Raw genomic sequence first — 19,981 nt, forward strand, 5'->3', positions numbered from 1 at the left:
TGCCAGGGAAATGAAAGTAGAGACATGGCCCTTCCCTCATGCTCAAACAGTATTGTGGCTAAAGACTGAAAGAAAGGAAAAGGGGCTTCCCAGGTGGCACTAGTGGTAAAGAACCCACCTGCAATGTAGGAGACAAGGGTTCGATCCCTGGGTCTGGAGTATCCCCCGGAGAAAGACATGGCAACCCACTCCAGTATTCTTGCCTGAAGAATCCCCATGGACAGAGGAACCTGGTGGGCTACAGTCCATGGGGTTGCAAAGAGTCGGAGGGGACTGAAGAGACAGCACACACGCAGGTGCTAAGAAACTGACTGGATGCTGCTAGGATGACAATGGAAAGTACTTAAGAAAAAGTCTGAGACTTGCTGGCGAAGACAAAAGTACCTCCTCTTCAGTAGAACTTTGTTATCACAGACAATAGAGATGGGAAAATGGGTAGCACCAAATGAAAGGCTGGAGTGAAAGTTTAGTCGCTTAGTCGTGTTGGATTGTAGACTACCAGGCTCCTCCTCCCACGAGATTTTCCAGGGAAGGGTACTGGAGTGGGTTGCCATTTCCTTCTCCAGAGGATCTTCCTGACCCAGGGATCCAACCCAGGTCTCTCACATGTAGACAGACTCTTTACCTTCTGAGCCACCAGGGAAGTCCCTGGAGAGCGGGGCCCAAGGAGGAGGCATGAGTTGAGATGTTAAGCAAAATTAGAGCCTGCCAGGCCACAGCAGTCAGTTTAAGTGGATAAATTTGTGCCAAGCCCAGTGCTAACATCTGTTACTAGAACTTGGGACATATACGTCACAGCCAAAACTGCTTAAAACAGCCCTTCAGGCTTTGGCCCCTGGTACATTCCATTCAATGGTCTCTGCAGTTCCCTTTCCCCAGTCGCACCCCAGAGGCGCCTCGGGGCCCGAACCAGGGTGGAGTCCCAGGCTCTCGCCTGCGCTTGACCTCCGCCACCAGAGGGCGCTGCAGGCGGATCGCCCTCTACTAGCCGCTCTTCCCTCGAATAAGGGATGGACTAGGGGAGCGATGCGGGCTGCGGAGCCGCTGTTGGCTCTGGGCCGTAGGCGAGGGCGTCAACGCTAATGCCTGCCGCAGCCCGAGGAGAACACAAAAACTACCTACAAGCTGCAAAGCCCAACCCAGACTTCCGCGCACATTCGGCGCGCGCAGCGTCCTCCCTGCGTTGGCGGGGGGGGGGGGGTGCGCGCGGGGCAGAACCCCGCCCTCGCCCCGCCTACCCCAGCTCACGCGAAAGACGCCGCGCACCTGAGGCCGGAAGTGCTCGCGAGCCGGCGCGCGCGCTCTCACGTTTCCTGGCGTCCCCGAGGTTTCCCCGAGCAACCGCGCCGCTGCGCGCTCACGTTACTTCCGGGATTTCCGGGCCGGCGTTTCCCTGAGGCGGCTACGCGCGCGCTTTTCCAGTCGTTCCCCGCCCCCGTGGCACGCTGGTCTCCCAGGGCCGCCCCAGCCATGTGCTCGTTAGCGTCAGGCACTACCGGTGGGTACCCCGACCCCTCAGCGTGCAGGCCGCGCCGCCGTGGGGCCAGTGAGAGCCCCTTTCTCGCCCTGCGCCCCGGTCGGGGCGGAGGGGCCCAGCGGAGAGGGACGGGGAGGTGCGGGGGGGAGGGCCGGCCGGGCCCAGAGCCTTCTCCCCTCCCTGCCCCTCGTGCGCCCGTTTAGCACTGGTGTCCGAGGCCGTCTGACCGTTTGCGTGTGCTAGGCGCCGCGGAGGAGGAGGACCCTCCAGGCCTGTCGGACAGCGGAGATGAGGCCAGCTGGGAGGATGAGGACGATGCGGATCTCCCCCACGCCGAGCAGCAGACCCCCTGCCTCTTCTGTGACAGGTTCGTCCACCTCAGCGCCAGGCTCAGGCCCAGCGTGGCCGAGCCACGTGGGTTTTCGTGGTCGGTTCAGCTGGAGTCTGTAACCCGAGTGGCTGCCCTGGAAATGTGGAACCCGTGTTTGGGAGTGAGGGTTTGTCCAGAGGGAGGAGCCGTGAACTGGAAGCCAGGTTACAGTATTGGTCTTCGACGGGCCTTAGTTTCCCCTTGTGTAAAAAGTGTTCTGGACTGGATCTGTGGTTCCCTAGTCTGGTTGTCACCTAAAACTCTTAAAAAAAAAAAATAACATGCTAAATTTTGCACCTCCGCCTTTCTAAATCAGGGTTAGTGTCTAGGAATCTGCTTTTTAACAAAGACACTATCCGAAGTGATTCTAAAGAATAACAAATTTGGGAGTCACTAAACTAGATTAATCCCTCAGAATCCTTCCAGCTCTTCCTTTCTATATTTGTTTGACAAGTAGAAAGCTTTTCAGGTGTAAATAGTTCCATTTGAACCATTTAAAGAATCATCTTTGTTAGAGGATCCCCACCTGTTGAAGGTGAAGGAAATTGATGTCTTTTTTGCTTTGTGAGAAAGACATTGCAATACCAGTAACTTGTTCAGAGTTGCGGAGCTGTGGTTTGTCTCATATCCAAAATGGTGTTCTTTCCGTTTAAAATTCTGCCTCTTCATCTCAACAAGCTTTGACTTTGGCTGCTTCTCTGGGCAAGTGGGGATGAAAGAGGACTGATTGGCATTGACTAGTATTACTTTAATAAACATTTTACTAGTGCCCCCTGAATTTGGGCATGGTGCTGATTGATGGTATATTAGCTTCTCTTGATTTCGTCAGTTTCCACATGTAGCCTCATTTGGGTAAATAAGGGATGTGTGCATATACTCTAGTCACAAAATATTTATTGAGTATCAGGGAGGTACTTCTTGGTGGTAGGCTGCTTAAATACTACAAAAATAACCTATCTTGGTAAATGTTTGTTTAAAACTGCTGCCTATATGCTAAGCATAAAGATGTGTCTCTGTTGTAAATTCCTAACATTGTGCATCCTTCAGTTTTGCAGATAACATAAAAAGGAGCTTGGGCCTCCCAGTGTCTGTAATGCAAATCCTTGTGGAGCACGATAAGACCACTTTTTGAAATATGGCACTTTGGAAATATGCCAGTTATAAAATTACATTTTATGCTTTATTACTAAAAGATGTTTGAGCTGTGCCAGTTCAGAGCCTCTGAAAACAAGAGTTGATACTTTGAGGAAAAAAGAGTCTTACATGGGGAATGTTCATGTCTTGAGAGAGAGATTATCAAAGGGATTTCTCTCTCTCAAAAGCTTTGTGATAAATTCATTGCTATTGTTTAGCAAATTAATCTTGACCTTTAAAGGACAGTTTGTTTTAGGTGTAAAATGGAACTCAGAAGTACTAATTCTCTTTAGAAGTGCTGGGATCCTCTTTACAGGTGGTTTTTATTATTATTATTAATTGGAAGTAAAACTGGAAACTTGTAGAGTGAGGGGGAAAAGTTTATATCTGATTAAGTATGAAATCAGTACTTAGAGTTGTTAGGGGACTATTCCATGAAGCTATTGCTTGATTTTTCAGGTTATTTACATCTGCTGAAGAAACATTTTCACATTGTAAGTCAGAGCATCAATTTAGTATTGATAACATGGTTCTTAAACATGGTAAGTATTTTTTAGAATAAATAAAATTTTAGTAATGAAATTCAAATTCAAACTTTGTGTTTCCACATCTCTTCTTTTTCTATGCAAGTCTAATATAGTGAAACATATAGTAACAGATTATGAAAATAAGGTGTTTTTGGCAAGTGCCTTTTGAGGAAATATTAGTAAGTCATTCTTCTAGAGAAGAGTCACTGTATTTAAGCTTAAGTTGGCTTCATAGCTAGAAAGGGAAAAAAAAAATGCCCTTGGCATGTGATTGCATTTTAGTCATTTTAAGAGAAGGGGGTAATATTAGAATAGGAAGAATAAGGGTATAGGTGGACTTTGGAAAAGGAGGCAGATCATTATGAAAAAAGACAGTGTACCAGCTCAGAGCGCAACACAGGCTTCAGGGCATAGGAGACTGAGTTTATAAGGAGTTCAGTGAGAGAGTATGGAAGTAGGGAGTGATAAAGTTAAGGTGTAGCCAGAGGTTCAGATGATGATTCTGTTCTGACTTGGATCTAGACACACTTAGAGCCTTGTGCTTTAAATAGATATTGAAGAGCTACAGTGTGGTACTAAAATTAATTCAGTAGAGAATTGACTTTTTGGTCCCTGTGTTTACTAATAACTAGAAAGGACATTACTGAAGAGTAGCAAATGGGCAGATTTTAAGTCTTGGATACACATATGATGCAGTTATGTTTGTGAACCATAAGTTCAACTGCAACTATTTTTGTAAGACATAAAGTACTGTTTCATTGTTTGTTTTTTTTCATATTTCTAATGTGCCTTTTAAAATTGGAATCATGCTTAATATAATTTTATGTTTTCACTTATCAAATAGGGTTTTTGTATGTTGTTATGCGTATGAAACACTTTCGTATACCAGTATGTTCTCATAACAGTCTTTTGCCAGCGCCTTCCTGGTGGCTCAGCGGTAAAGAATCCGCCTGCAGTGCAGGAGGCACAGGAGCTGCATGTTCAATCCCTGGGTCGGGAAGATCCCCTGGGGGAAGGCATGGCAACCCCCTCCAGTATTCTTGCCTGGAGAACCCCACGGACAGAGGAACCTGGAAGGCTGCAGTCCGTAGGGTTGCAGAGTCAGACATGAGAAGTGACTTAGCACAGCACATGTTCTCATAACAGTCTTTCTCATGACAAATAATAATTGGTTGGACATGCTATTTGTTCTCCCTTATTTTAAATGCTGCTTCATTTCTGAAAAGATAAGAACAGATACAAGCCTTATTGTTTTTTCATTTGTATCATTTAACTTAATGTAAAAGCTAGTACACTTTGTATACTCTGTGTCTTGGCAAAATGATAGTTTGGTAGATGCTATAAAAATTGGGAAATTAGAAAATTTGGCTCTAGTGTCAACTGCCAAATACTTGGCAAAATCTAGGGCCTAATTTTCCTTACTGGTATTTTTCTGAGAAGAGTAGAATTCTAAAAATTCCCGTTTTCTAGAAATTCAAGGAAGGCATTTAAAAATTTGTCATCTGTGGCTGTTGTCTCACCAGAGAAGCATCTCTGGAGCAAGTCAGTGAAACAAAACTCATATTGAAATAAGTGAATTTTTTTTTCCCTTTTAGGACTTGAATTTTATGGATACATTAAACTGATAAATTTTATTAGACTTAAGGTAAGATGGTAGCTTAATTTACAGTTTCGTTTAAAACCTAAAGAAATACTGCAGTTATTATCAGTGCACCCATTTTTAAGAGTATGAAGAGCTGCTATATAAGGAAGTGTTTTAAATTTGACACTCACCGTATTGGCATCCTGGACATTAGGAACTAGCACAGTGCATAGCACCAGGTAAATACATGGTGCTTACATACATATATAAGTACCATACTTATGTGTGGTGCCATACACACTTACCATACTTAAGTATGGTTTTTAATTGCATGTGAGAGATGAATCAGTATTATGTGGCAAAGTAATTCAGTGTCAGATAAAGAATACAGTCTTTATGTAAAATCAGAAATTTCTGATTTCTAGTGTGGTTTTTAAGTGCTTTGTTTGCTCTTTTTTTAAACACTTTTTTCTGGTCAGTTGATATTTATATTGCCATTTCCCCCAAATCCAAACAGTATAAAACTGTGCACCGAAACAATTAAACAGTCATTCAGTCAAGTTAATGAAATGCCAGGTTAACACAGATTCATTTTAAATAGCAATTGTGTATTAATGTAGATATGTTTTCCTTTTTTGTTTAATTTTCTTTTGGTAAGGGGATTGTGTGATTATGTGCAGTGAAAAAATATGCAATTGATTTTACTTCCAGAATCCTACAGTTGAATATATGAATTCCATATACAACCCAGTGCCTTGGGAGAAAGAAGAATATTTAAAGCCAGTATTAGAAGATGACCTTTTACTTCAATTTGGTAAGCTGAACATACAGCATCTACTTTAAAGTAGGGTCATTTGTTGCAGCAGAATAGTGGTTAGGTTTTACAGGAGATATGTTACCTCCTTGATTCTCGAAAGACCTTTTGGGTAGTTGGTTTCAGTAGGTTAAGTTAAGTCACTTGAAAAGTGAGTCACACTAACAGTTACCAGAGAGGGCTATGAGCTTGAGATAAACATTGTGTACAAGATGTTTGGAAACAGGAAAATTTAAGAGAGTAATTTTTAGTTGGCAGACTAATTTTTAATGTAACTCAAATTGACAACTTTTAAATCTAAATTTAAAAATTTAAATCACATATAATATTTATTAGATTTAAGTAAATTTAGCAAAATTTGCTGCTTTTACCTCATCATCAGATAATTGACTTTTCTTAAGATATCTAATTTACAGAGCTGTTGTTTTGGTGCAGAGCAGACTCCATGCAGATTCTCATGGGCTTACCCATGTACACTAACTCTTAAGCCTGCCTTGTGGCAGGTTCACTCATTTCTTGACTGTAGCTTTCTTTCTGAGTTATTTGCTCTGTGCTTTGGTTCATTCCTTATTGAACTGGAATCTTGTGAAAATTCATTTGGCTTCTTTTTCATCCTTTATGGATCTAATTTATTGGAGTTCATGATTTATTATTGTTATTTTTTAATTTATTACTTTCTTTCATGTTTCTGTGCCAGTTGGGTGACATAGAGGGTTGCTGTCTTTAGATCAGCAAGAGTGTTTTAAATAGACACATACTGTCACAGATAGCAGTTTGACAATATGTATTTGAGCAGTTCTCTGATAAGTGAGAACTGTGGGAAACCGCTCATTTCCTTAAGAATTACCATTAACAGGAGTTGTGTGGCAGTGTGATGCTGTAGTAAGAACCTTAAAGTATGATTCAGGGACTAAGTGACCCTGGACAAAGCACTTACACTTTCTGTTTTGAAGTCTTCACCTGTAAAATGAGAACTTGGGCCAGATTTCCAACTTTAATTCTAAAATTTGGTGAGGCCTAGGTTGATTCTCTTATTTTTATAACCTCTCTTAAATTTTATTTTCTCCTCAGAAGTGACCAGAGTGATCTCTTTGATACATGACGAAGTGCCCACTAGGTGGCCTTCATGACATCCTATGCTCAAATTGAACACTCATAGGTTAAAAGTAGTATGTTAAATTCTGTACAAACCTAACAAATGAGTCCTTCCTGTAGAGAGCCCATAATCTAACAGTAGGTATGTTTTGTATTTGAGTGACTGTCCTGTATTATATTAATAATATGTGGTGGAATGTAGTAAGTTTCATGCGAAGTAGGAAGAATAGGGCAGTTCAGAAGAGAGAGCAGTTACTCAGATCAATAGATACTGAGTGCTGTGTGGTGATTATGATGGATGCAGACCAGTATGGAACTCTTTACTTTCCAAAGGCATATAAACTTCTTTCAGCCTTAATTTTAATTTGTAAAAAGGAGATAATGACACCTGTCTTACAAAATTTTTGCAAAGATAATGCATATTAGCACATTACGTGTCAGGGTAAGTGCTTAATGACAGAGAATTTGTTATTACTAGTAAATAGATGGAGAAGGCGATGGCACCCCACTCCAGTACTCTTGCCTGGAAAATCCCATGGATGGAGGAGCCTGGTAGGCTGCAGTCCATGGGGTCGCAAAGAGTCGGACACGACTGAGCGACTTCACTTTCACTTTTCACTTTCATGCATTGGAGAAGGAAATGGCAACCCACTCCAGCGTTCTTGCCTGGAGAATCCCAGGGATGGGAGAGCCTGGTCGGCTGCCGTCTATGGTGTCGCACAGAATCGAACATGACTAAAGTGACTTAGCAGCAGCATAAATAGATTCTAAGGAGTTAGATGAAGAAGTCATGACTGAGATTTGGAACAGTTAAAGGGCCTAGGGAAGGAAGTGGACCTTGAACTGGGTGTGCTCACTAGTGAACTGTTTGCATCTCTCAAATGATCTGCGGGTTTCCCTGGTGGGCCCTCTTCAGGACTCCATGCTTCCACTGCAAGGGGCACAGGTTCAGTCTCTGGTTGGGAAACTAAGATCCTGCAGCCAAAACAGAAAAGCCTCACAAAGGATCTGTGCTCCTGGCCGTTGGTGGAGAGAGATGGAAGAGAAGGTCTTTATCCCCCTGACTCCTGGCTTGGTGACAGACCTTTTCACCTCCACTGCCCTTCAGTAAATATTTATTGAGCATCTGCTTTGTATTTTGGCTTTTGAGGATATAAAGATAACTAAATTTAAAAAGATGACTAAGAAAATAGGTAATGAATGTATAGTGTAAGAGGGGAGAAGTAACTGTACGATGGAAAACCTGGCAAACACTACCATAGGTAGGTAATCAAGGTTAGCGTCGTCAATAATAAGTCATCTTGGTAGTATGAACCCTTTGTACAATGTGATGAAAATAACACTTTACTTCAGTGGTCTTCCCTCCAGACCAGTAACCTGAGTATAACCATGAAAAGCCATCAGACAGACACAAAGTGAGGGACATTGCACAGAGTGTCTGGCCAGTGCTCCTGAAAACTGCCCATGTTGTTAAAAACAAGGGAAGCCTGAAAAACTGTCATAGCCAAGAAGGGTTGCGCTAAACACGTGTAGTGTCCTGGGTGAAATTTTGGGACAGAAAGGGGACATTAGGGAAAGACTAATGAAATCTGAGTGAATAAAATGGAGTTTAGTCAATGTTTTTTTTTTAAGTATGGTATAGTATTTGAAACATATTCCACAAGGGGTTAATATCCTTTTCATGTAAAAGGCCTCTTAAAAATTAAGGGACAGAGGATCAAACAGTTGATGGAACAATGGGGAAAGATACGTGGTTGGACTGTAGACCAAAAAAAGTATAAAAATAACCCAACAGCAAGTTACCATTTCTCACTTCTTAGACTGGTAAAGATTTTTACAGTATGACAGCACAGTCTGTTGACAAGGCTGTGGAGAGAGAGGCACTGTCATACACTGCTAGTAGAATCAAATTTGGCAGTACCTAACAAACCTGGACGTGATCTTTTAAACTCAGCAGTTTCTCTCATAAGAATTGGTCTTGAAGATACACCTCCAGCACTCTGAAAATATATAGAAAACATGATTATTCATTGCAGCATTGCAATTTCACAATGTTGAAAGCATCCTAACTGTCCATATATGGAAGAGTGGTTGAATAAACTGTGGCACGTCCATACCACAGAGCAGTAATCCTGTATTAAAAAGAATGAACTGAGCTGGTGCAGAATGCTGTCCAGGACATTCTGTCTCTTTTGTTGTTTTCGTTTCTTTTTTTGTAATCTTTCGGTTGCTCTCTGTGGCATGTGGGATCTTAGTTCCCTGAACAGGGATCAAACCTGCACCCCCTGCATTGGAAGCACAGAGTCTTAATCATTGGACTGCTAGGGGAGTTCCAAGACGTAGTGTCAAATGAAAAAGGCAAAGCTCAAAAGAATATCTAGTATGATACTGTTCGTGTAGGAGAGATTTGAGAAAATGCATATGGGTCTGCTCATTTTTGCAAATGAAATATAGGAAGGATAAACTAGAAACTGAGATTGGTTACTTACTTGGATTTGTGGGACAAGGCTGGAAAGAAGAGAGCAGAGACTGAGGTAACAGAGATGAGGGAGTGACACCTTTACTGAACATATCTTTGTGCAGCTCTGACTCTCAGGACTGTAGTCATGTTTTTTGTAGCTTTCATATAGTTAAATCAGCAATGATGAGTCTGAAGGGGTATGAGGGTGATGTTGGTGTGAGGTGGAATGCAAGCACTAACAGGTGAACTGAACTGTAATACAAAGGAATAGTGTAACCCTACTGCAGAGAGAGGGGAGGAGAAGAACTATGTGAGACCTTGACTGGATGTTGTGCTGAGGCTGCAGATAAAAAGAACTGCTGTAATCCAGAAAGAAAAGGGGTTTCTTGCAGGGTGCATGTGTGTATATATGTGTGTACTCAGTTGCTCTGTCATGTCCAGCTCTACGCCCCCATGGTCTGTAGTCTGCCAGGCTCCTCTGTCCATGGGATTTTCCAGAAAAGAATACTGGAGTGGGTTGCCATTTCCTTCTCCAGGGGATCTTCTCAACCTGGGGATTGAACCCATGTCTCCTGCATTGGTGGGCAGATTCATTACCACTGGCCACATGGGATGCCCTTCTTGGAGGGTATGGATTAACAATTCTGACACTATTTTCACATATGGCAGAATGGAAAAAGTAAGTTGGTATGGATAAGAGCCAGATTTCTCATTGTTGGAGAAGGAGGATGAATTGAAGGATGAAATAAATCTTGTGATGAGAGATTAGAATCAGAAGTACAAATTCACAGTATTTCTTATGTAGACAGATAGATACAGAAATACAGATGTGTGTGCATATAGACAGATACAGAAGTATAGATGTGTGTGGATTAGTATAATACATATTTATATACTGTCTAGCTTTGCTGTAAGGGCCTAGAAACATGTCAGTAGCAATGAGCATCCCTCATGTCCAGACCTTGATTTACAATCCTTTATTAATATAAGGTGCCAAGGGTCCTGAGAGAGGTGATTGATTCCGTGATAAGGCAGGGAAAATACAAGATAAACGTGGGACATCTTGTTCCAGAAAGTAAGGAAGTACCTAAGAAAAAGTGAAAAGAGACTTACCTGAAGAATGCAAGAAACCAACATGAAGGAGCTCCTAATGGCCAAAACTAATGGAAGAATTTGATTAACACAGAAAATGACAGTGTTGGGGTTTAACCCTTAGGATAATATAAATGTCCATGAATTCATACTGACATGAATAATCAAATGGGAAGAAGTAGCTCCACTTTAGCGTTCAGTTCAGTCACTCAGTTGTGTCCGACTCTTTGCGACCCCATGAACTGCAGCACGCCAGGCCTCCCTGTCCATCACCAACTCCTGGAGCCCACCCAAACCCATGTCCATCGAGTTGGTGATGCCATCCAACCATCTCATCCTCTGTCGTCCCCTTCTCCTGCCCTCAATCTTTCCCAGCATCAGGGTCTTTTCAAGTGAGTCAGCTCTTCTCATCAGGTGGCCAAAGTATTGGAGTTTCAGCTTTAACATCAGTCCCTCCAGTGAACACCCAGGACTGATCTTTAGGATGGACTGGTTGGATCTCCTTGCAGTCCAAGGGACTCTCAAGAGTCTTCTCTAGCACCACAGTTCAAAAAGCATCAATTCTTCAGCGTTCAGCCTTCTTTATAGTCCAGCTCTCACATCCGTACAGGACCACTGGAAAAACCATAGCCTTGACTAGACGGACCTTTGTTGGCAAAGTAATATCTCTGCTTTTTAATAATGCTGTCTAGGTTGGTCATAACTTTGCTTTCAAAGGAGCAAGCGTCTTTTAATTTCACGGCTACAATCACCATCTGCAGTGATCCTGGAGCCCAGAAAAATAAAGTCAGCCACTGTTTCCACTGTTTCCCCATCTATTTGCCATGAAGTGAAGGGACCAGATGCCATGATCTTCATTTTCTGAATGTTGAGCTTTAAGCCAACTTTTTCACTCTCTTTTCACTTTCATCAAGAGTTTCTTTAGTTCCTCTTCACTTTCTGCCATAAGGGTGATGTCATTTGCATATCTGAGGTTATTGATATTTCTCCCGGCAATCTTGATTCCAGCTTGTGCTTCCTCCAGCCCAGCGTTTCTCATCATGTACTCTGCATATAAGTTAAATAAGCAGGGTGACAGTATACAACCTTGACGTACTCCTTTTCCTATTTGGAACCAGTCTGTTGTTCCATGTCCAGTTCTAACTGTTGCTTCCTGACCTGTATACAGGTTTCTCAAGAGGCAGGTCAGGTGGTCTAGTATTCCCATCTCTCAGAATTTTCCACAGTTTATTGTGATCCACACAGTCAAAGGCTTTGGCATAGTCAATAAAGAGAAATAGATGTTTTTCTGGAACTCTCTTCCGTTTCCCATGATCCAGTGGATGTTGGCAATTTGATCTCTGGTTCTTCTGCCTTTTCTAAAACCAGCTTGAACATCAGGAAGTTCACGGTTCACGTATTGCTGAAGCCTGGCTTGGAGAATTTTGAGCATTACTTTACTAGCATGTGAGATGAGTGCAATTGTGTGGTAGTTTGAGCATTCTTTGGCATTGCCTTTCTTTGGCATAGAATTTCTATTAATAAATGTTGAAGAAGAAAGACAGAAAATCAGCATTAGGCAAGTACTGCAGTAGTAACTTGCAGAGAAGAGCCACCCATGGATGCTAAGATTAGTGGGTGAAAACTTAGGTGGGTGAGATAGGATTTGCATAGTTCAAAGTATCTCCCCTAAGAAATCTGTTACAAAGGAGATGTTAACTTTTGTGGAAAAACCAAGCAGACCCCACCACAACCGAGTGATCAAGGTTAACATCACCAGTAATAACCATATTGACATCATGAACCCCTTTGTGTAATGCTCTGAGGAGACAGCATTGTTTCTCTATTGTTCTTGCCAAAAATGTATAACCTCCTTCCAGTAATGAAAAAGTCATCAGACAGTCCCAGGTTGAGGGACATTCTACAAAATTACTGATGAGTATTCTTCACAAGTGTCAAGATAGTTATTGGGCACATTATTGTATAAATGGGTCACCATGCTAGTATTTTTCTTCAGATTTTTTATGTCTTTTTGGAATTTTAAAAATCTTCCCCTGTCAGTTGTTGATTAAGGTGTATTTGAATCCCTGACTGTGTTTAGAGGATTTTCTGCTTTTACCATTAATTCTGTCAGCTTTGGCTTCATGTATTTTGAGAGATTTTGTGAGATTTATTCTCATAATTGTTAGGTCTTCGTGATAAACTATCTTTTGTGGTAGTTTCCAGCAGCCAGGATAGAGTGTCTAGGTGATTTAAACTTCCTCAGATAGAATGTAGATGTGGCAGTTCTTCCTGAGTGTGGTTTAGGACTGTTTCGATATACTGTAGGTATGAATGTTAATGTTTACTGAATCCTTTCTCATTTTCAAAGCTATACACTTAACCTTTAATTTATAATTATTTGTGTGCAACTGGCCTGTTGTATGCAGGAGTTCTGCATCTTTGGATTCAACCAAAGATCAAAAATATTTAGGAAAAAAAATTCCAGAAAATTAAAAAAAAAACTTGAATTTGGTGCCCAGTGCCAACTACTTGCATTCTATTTACAACTATTTGTATAGCATTTATATTGTACTAGTTACTATAAGGAATCTAGAGATGATTTAAAGTGCTAAGTGTAAATTGCCATTTTATACAGGGGCTTGAGCATCTGTGGGTTTTGGTATCTGAGGGAGGTCCTGAAACAGAGCCCTTGCAGATACCAAGGGAAAACTGTATTATTAATACTTTAAGTTTTTATTGTGACTCACCTATTGCAGCAGAAAGCAAATCACAGAAACTAGCTGAAACAAGCCAGTTTCTTTGTTCAGTTCTTTAACAAGGTGGTTTGCAAACAGTTCAAAGAATTTTGAAGACAAGATACACAATGAGAATTATAGTAGGAAGTAGAGAAATGGTACACCATCCTTTAACAGTTTGGCAGTGTTTTGTTGCTATTGTTAATTTTGGATGAATTAAATAGTGGATGAATCTATAGTTTTTATAGCAAAGAGTCAGCATTCTGCCAGACTGATTATCCTGCACTGCTTTTATGACAAGTTCAATTTAGGCGTTAGTCTTTAAGTTATATAATATTATTGTGAATTTGTTAAACCTAGTATTTTGTCTCAGCTCTAAAGAATTGTTGCAAGTAAAGACTGAATGGGGGAAAAAAGTCCTGTTTCCCTCAGTGCTGCTCTGAGGAGACAGTATAATACCTGTATTGTTTTTATTGCTTTAGTTGATGTGAAAGTTAATTAGACTAGTCAATGGACATTGAAGTTTTGTACAACTCACTAGCTCTGTATATTAATTTCTGTTTGCAGAATTAATGATTTACATACATTAACTTCTATAGCAGAAGTTACTAATTTACATATAGTGAAATTAAATTTAAATCAATTTTTAATAATTTTAGAAATTAGGATATTTAACAATATCAGCGCTAAGACAGTGTATAGATTGCATACCACCTTACCCAAGATGAAAAACTTAGTGAATGTAGAAAATTCCTTAACCTCCATGCTGTCCTTAAGGAATAGCTAAATGTAATACCTGTTTTTCTATAGGTAAAGACCCAGAGACTAGAGGTGGCCCTCTGTGATGGCACGACATGGGCTAGAAAGGCAGGCATGGGTTTGAATCATAGTTCACTCATTAAACAGCTGTATGACTTTGGGCTAGTCAATTTCTCTGAAATTTATTTTTCCCATGTTTTAAAACAGGGATAAATGTTTATATTTTAGGTTTGTTTTGAAGATGAAATGAGATGTGATACATGAATTTGGAAGATACCCAATCAATAAATATTAGCATTTTTTTTTTCCTTCTACTTTTTTGCTTTGTCCTGGGTTTGATTCAGTACAATTACTGTTTGTTTGTGTGTTCAGTTTAGCCAACTAGTGAAAAACTTAGACTAATAGCATGTTCTTTATAAACTCAAAATAATTTGGATATTAAATATTTAATTAAATGTACTGATTTTTCTCAGTTGGCTGCATAATAGGCACTTAGTATATATGTATTTGTAACACATGCATATGTGCTTCGTTGTTGCACATATAAGATGGCCTGAAAATAATGTCCATTCATTTTTTTTAGATGTAGAAGATCTTTATGAACCGCTGTCAGTCCCATTCTCATATCCCAATGGGCTCAGTGAAAATGCATCTCTTGTTGAGAAATTGAAACACATGGAAGCCAGGGCACTAGCTGCTGAAGCTGCATTGGCTGGAGCACGTGAGGACCTGCAAAAAATGAAGTAATTTATCAATCTTACAGAAAATTAATGGTTTAGATCCCCGAAATAATACAGTTCAAGGTGGAATACAGTAAAATATTTCATGTACTAGAAAGCACAGTGTAGATATTTAATTTTAGTAATATTGAGGATATGCAGTATTTTTGTACATTGTGGCTATAACTAATTAACATGAAATTCTGTTCTCATATACTTCTATGTAATTACTTTATATTAATGGTAATTGTTCTCAGGAGTGTTTTCCTCTTGAGTGCTTTTGTTCCTTAATGCTACCTTCTTTTGAATTACCTTCTTTCTAATAGCTTTCTCCACTTTGCTTTTCTTCTCCTAGGCTTTTTAAAGTATAAGGATGAATACTTTTAGACTTGGGGAAAATACACAGTTGAGATATTTGCTTTTAGAGAATCAAATGATAATTATGGTGAAATACGTAATCAGAAAACTGGCTCCATAAGATGGTTTTCTACAGTGTGTAAATTAGCATTCTGCTGGCTTAGTACTTGTCAGAATTTTACGTGTATACAGATCACCTGGGTAATGCAATAAACTACAGATTCTGATTCAGGAGGCCTTGAATAGATAGAGTCTGAGATTCTGCCTTTCTGTCAAGTATATATATATACCTCCAGCTTAACCTGTTAGATTTGTAAGTTGGCTGCTACTGCCTGAGTACCCATTTGATGGTTTGCCAGAATGTCCAGCAGGAAAAATAGTCAAGTGAATTGTAGTTTCCCTTCCCCTTTTCTGATATTTTATGCTGAGTAACCTAGTAACCAACAGCTCTATCTGCCTCTTTACACTTCTTTCCCATGTATACGTTATAGGCTCCTGATGTGTTGTGATCAGAGAGGGAACTGAGTCTTAGAGGCTGAGTGGATGGTGTTGGTGTGTGTAAATAATTTCCAGTTTGGATCTGCTTTCTGCTCATATAACCTTTCCATGATATAATAAGATTTTGAAACAGTAGAAAAGTGAATAGAGTCATAATATGCTTATTTTGTTGGTCGAAAGGTATCAACAGCCATAATTTGCAGTTGGCTACTCCAACTGGGTTTGAATATGCCCAGTTGGGCATATTGCTTAAAATCCAGCAGGGGGAGCTTTTTGTTGCTTAAGATAGAGCGTGATTTAGAGGCTCATCACACTCCACACTCCCCTCCTGCCTCTGCCTCTCAGCCTCTAGCCTTTCCTTTTTTCATGGTCCAATAAACTTGTCTCAAGGGTGTATTTCAAATTGATTACAGACAATTTGCTCAGGATTTTGTGATGAACGCAGATGTCAGAGCCTGCCCGTCATCTGCCACTGCCATTGCAGACCTCCTGGAGGATGAGGATGGTGTTTATTTCAGCTCCTACGGGCATTATGGGATACACGAAGAAATGCTCAAGGTTAGAAAAGAGCACAGATGTGCCAAGTCCATGCTGAAGGAAAGATAGAGTGAAACTGGTTCTTAACACACATGCTGTGGTAGAACTGCCTTTTTCTTTTTTTTGAGAACTGCTTTTTAGATCTTTTTGGTACTTGATAGCTCATCTTACGTTGAAAAGATTATAGAAGTATCAGAATTACTGTAAATTCTACTTAAGATCATTATTAATCTTTATTATGAGATTACTTTTGCTTAAAATGGGACAATGGGAAAAATTGCTAATGATTTTAGGCTTCTCAAGAGCAACTTTTAAATAGGAAGAAATATATGTTTGCCTTTTAATGTGTGAAGGAGAAATTAGTGTTTTAATTAGCAGTCCTGTCATTAGTTTAGGCAAAGAATAATTCTTTGGTATAAAGTTAGTTGTAGATAATTCTCACAGTTATGGCATAACTTTTTTACATTTGAAATCAATGATAGAAAGAATTTCCTAAGTCAGATTAGATACTTGAACTTGGTTGGTTTTAATTTTTATAATGGTAATGTTTATATAAACTATAAGTAGATTTCTAGCTGTACCTGGTATAATAGATACATTTTATCATCTATTATAGATTATAAAAAAGCAAAGTGTAATTTTTTAATTTAGTAAAAGTGAAAATAGCTAACAAATGTTGGAGTTTAAACATTATTGAAAATTTTTGATGTTTATCTGTCAATTTTAGATGTCACTACCTTTTTTTTTCCTTTCTTAAAACCAACAAAAGGAAAATTCCCTTTTGAATCCTTCCTCAGAAGATTGATTTATTTTATGGAAGCCTGAAGACTGTGTTCCTTGAAACACCTATTTAAAACAATCAGGAATATTTAATAACATGTATATATTTTGTTGAGTCAGTTTTGCAGGATTGCAGAGTTGGAGGTTTGCTGATTAATAGTAATTGTAATTATTTGGGATCTTTTAAAGCAAAGTCATGTCATTTCTTCACTAATGACTTGTCATGGTTGGTTGTGCTTTTTGTTGTTCCTTGGGTAGTTGCATAGGATTGCAAGTAACAGTTATAAGTAATAAATTATTTTAAGTCCAGGATGCATTTATTTAAAATAAATGGACACACATCGTTTTCCTCGTTAAAATTAATTTTATTGTGTCTAGAATATTTTTTTTAAAGGAGTTTTTCTTTGCCCATTTTGTCATTTTAAATCACCCCATCAGTTTCAATGCCATAAACCTTTAATGCTTTTGATAGGGAAATTGTATTGGATTTTTCAGACTGGTAAGTTACCGAGACTCCTAGAAGATAGTACATCTGCGTGCTCTCGGTTCAGTCATCTGGGAAATCCAGTTTGGACTTACTTCCAAATCTCTCTCCTGGACCCTTGTAGCTATATTTCAGTAACTAGAGGATTTCATACCAGATAGAGTATCTTTAAGTCCTTTTGATGTACATTAAGAAGTTCCAGCGGAAAATTCCCAGTGCTGTCTTTTCACTTGTAGATCTGGAATCACTTAAGAATTTTTATTAATATAATTTCTCATGCCTTAATTCCCTGTGGCTGATATACAGTGTAACCACCTCTCCTTGGATCATAGGAAATATGGATATAGTTCATTCAAAAAGACTATTTGTCCATTTTATATTTTGCTAAGTTATATACTGTGGACGAATATGAAATATTGCCTTATGTCACACAATATTTCTTCTGTTTCCTATCAAAACAATTCTTAGCACATATAATTTGTTCAAGGTTGTGTTACTACCAGAATCTCACATGATCTTTACATTTAAGATCATTAAAATTGATCATCTCACATGATCATTTTAAATTGAGAAGCCATACATACAGGACTTATTTTTATGCTTTGAATTGGCCTTGCTTTTATAAAAATATTATTTGGATTTTTTGTTGCTTAGTCTCAGATACAGTATTTTAATGACACTATTTTGTATATGCCTTATTTAGTGATTATAAATAAGGATAGTTTATAATCTTATTTTTCAGAATCAAGATGAAGGTAACTTTGAATTCCAGAGATGTAGTTGATCGCAGAATAGATGACATGAACTTTCAAAATCCTTCACCACTTTATCTTTCTGAAAGGAGCTGTTGCTAATGTTTTAAATCTGAGATGTATCTCTCTCTCTCTCTGTTTTTTTTCCCCCAAGAAAAATATTGTTTATCCTGGTGAACATTTATCTAGACTATAGTACCATTAAATAATTTTTCTTTACTTCATTTTCTTCATTGTATTTGTAGCTGACTCAGGCATTCTGTCCACCTTTATGAGCCTGTATTTTAAAACATGCTGTAACTTATATCAGGAAAATTTATAGTATATAATTTTTCTGTTGTCTTTAGTCTCATACTTAAATTTTTAAAATATTTGTAGGAATAATTCCATGACACCATGTAACTAGTCTTAAAAGATTATTTTGCTTCTTAATATTGAGAAGCAAAAGAACCTCTTGTTCTTTTGTGTTTCTTAGTTTTAATAGGTGAGTGCAAAAGATTATTTTGTTTTTGTTTATTACCTTATTTTATATTGAACAGTTTTAGTCCTTTGTTGGAATAAATTTTTAGGAATGGTTTAAGGGCTTGTCTTTAATTTGTTTGGATTTTCACATTCAGTGGATTTTCCTCTCAAAAATGCATTTATTAAATCAAAGCTCTGCTATGTCCAAAGCACTGTGTTTATTAGTATACTTTGAATTTCATTGCACCAGGGTGAGCATCTGAGTGAAAGCAGATGGATATGTAGGAAGAGCCGGATGAAGGATTATGGTTGAACTGAGCAGCAGTGCATGGACTAAGGACAGGAGTTGGGATGTTAGTGATTAAATGAGAGCAGTGTGATTGGTGAGAGCTTTCTGAGTGACTGCCTTCTTGACTGATGTTCACCCTTTGTGGGTTTTGTTGTGTCAGCAAAAATCACTGGTTATAGTGTAAGAAGAGTATAAAAATAGTAAAAATGTATGAAATATTATTTTTTTAAAGATTTGTAAAATTAATTACTCAATAGTATGTCTAAATTCATTTGAATATTAGATTCTCATAATAATTCTTAAAATATATAAATTTAATAAACCTGATTAAAAATTTTGTTTGTAAAGCAGTTAGAACTAATTCTGTCATAAAACATGGAATTAATTACGGAATTCCCCCGTAAAACAACTTCTAATTTAAGACATATATATATCTTTTTTAATTCCAGTATTGGCATGAACATGTTTTTTTTGTCAGTGATGTGAGTGGTATAAATGTAGTGTTTGTTGATAATTACTTTTTACCAAGTGTGAAATTTAAAATTCCCGGTTTGAGATATTTGTATCAGACTCATTTTCCTCCCTTAGCAACTGTGCCCTTTACTCCTTAATTTGCTGTCAGTACATGTCTCAGCTGAGGTGATTTAAAAGGGAATCGGCACTGTTCAGGAACCAACATAAATGTTAACGTTCAGTGCCTGCCTGAGTCACAGGTCATGTGAGACGCCGGAGTGGAGAAGTCTCATAATGTGGGCTGTAGGGCTCAAATGATTTACTTTTAGGCTTATAGGCTTTTAAGCATCATTTCCTACTACAGACAGTTCTAGAAACAAAACAGGATTATAAATCACGTAGGTGCTGATCGATGACTTTCTCAGAAAACTGTACTCAGTTTAGCTTCAGTTTTCATTATGTAACTGATTTTCAAATCTGTCTGTTTTGTCCTTTTTCTCTCATATTTTAACCTAGTTCTACTACAGGGAATCAGGTCTATTAGTATTAATTATCACTTGAAGTCTTACAGTGATGGTGCACGTCAAGACAAAAATATGTACATTTTTAAGAACTTAGGTCT

At 38.9% G+C, this 19,981-nt stretch overlaps 1 protein-coding gene across 2 annotated transcripts in view; it reads left to right on the plus strand.

The window, feature by feature from the left end:
• The first annotated feature begins 1,401 nt into the window (after nt 1-1,401).
• The window catches only part of PRMT3 (protein arginine methyltransferase 3), a 133,169-nt gene continuing 114,589 nt past the window's right edge, over nt 1,402-19,981 (plus strand). The window contains exons 1-7 of one of the 2 annotated variants that reach the window (XM_068978225.1): nt 1,402-1,498; nt 1,721-1,844; nt 3,441-3,523; nt 5,104-5,153; nt 5,802-5,904; nt 14,612-14,771; nt 16,016-16,160. In XM_068978225.1, the coding sequence (XP_068834326.1) occupies nt 1,471-1,498; nt 1,721-1,844; nt 3,441-3,523; nt 5,104-5,153; nt 5,802-5,904; nt 14,612-14,771; nt 16,016-16,160 (693 nt within the window). In that variant the 5' untranslated portion in view covers nt 1,402-1,470. The remainder of the gene's footprint in view (nt 1,499-1,720; nt 1,845-3,440; nt 3,524-5,103; nt 5,154-5,801; nt 5,905-14,611; nt 14,772-16,015; nt 16,161-19,981) is intronic. The other variant, XM_068978226.1, reaches the window with a different exon arrangement.

Source organism: Capricornis sumatraensis, chromosome 8 (genome assembly GCF_032405125.1).
Source record: "Capricornis sumatraensis isolate serow.1 chromosome 8, serow.2, whole genome shotgun sequence".
In the NCBI taxonomy this organism is placed as follows: domain Eukaryota; kingdom Metazoa; phylum Chordata; class Mammalia; order Artiodactyla; family Bovidae; genus Capricornis; species Capricornis sumatraensis.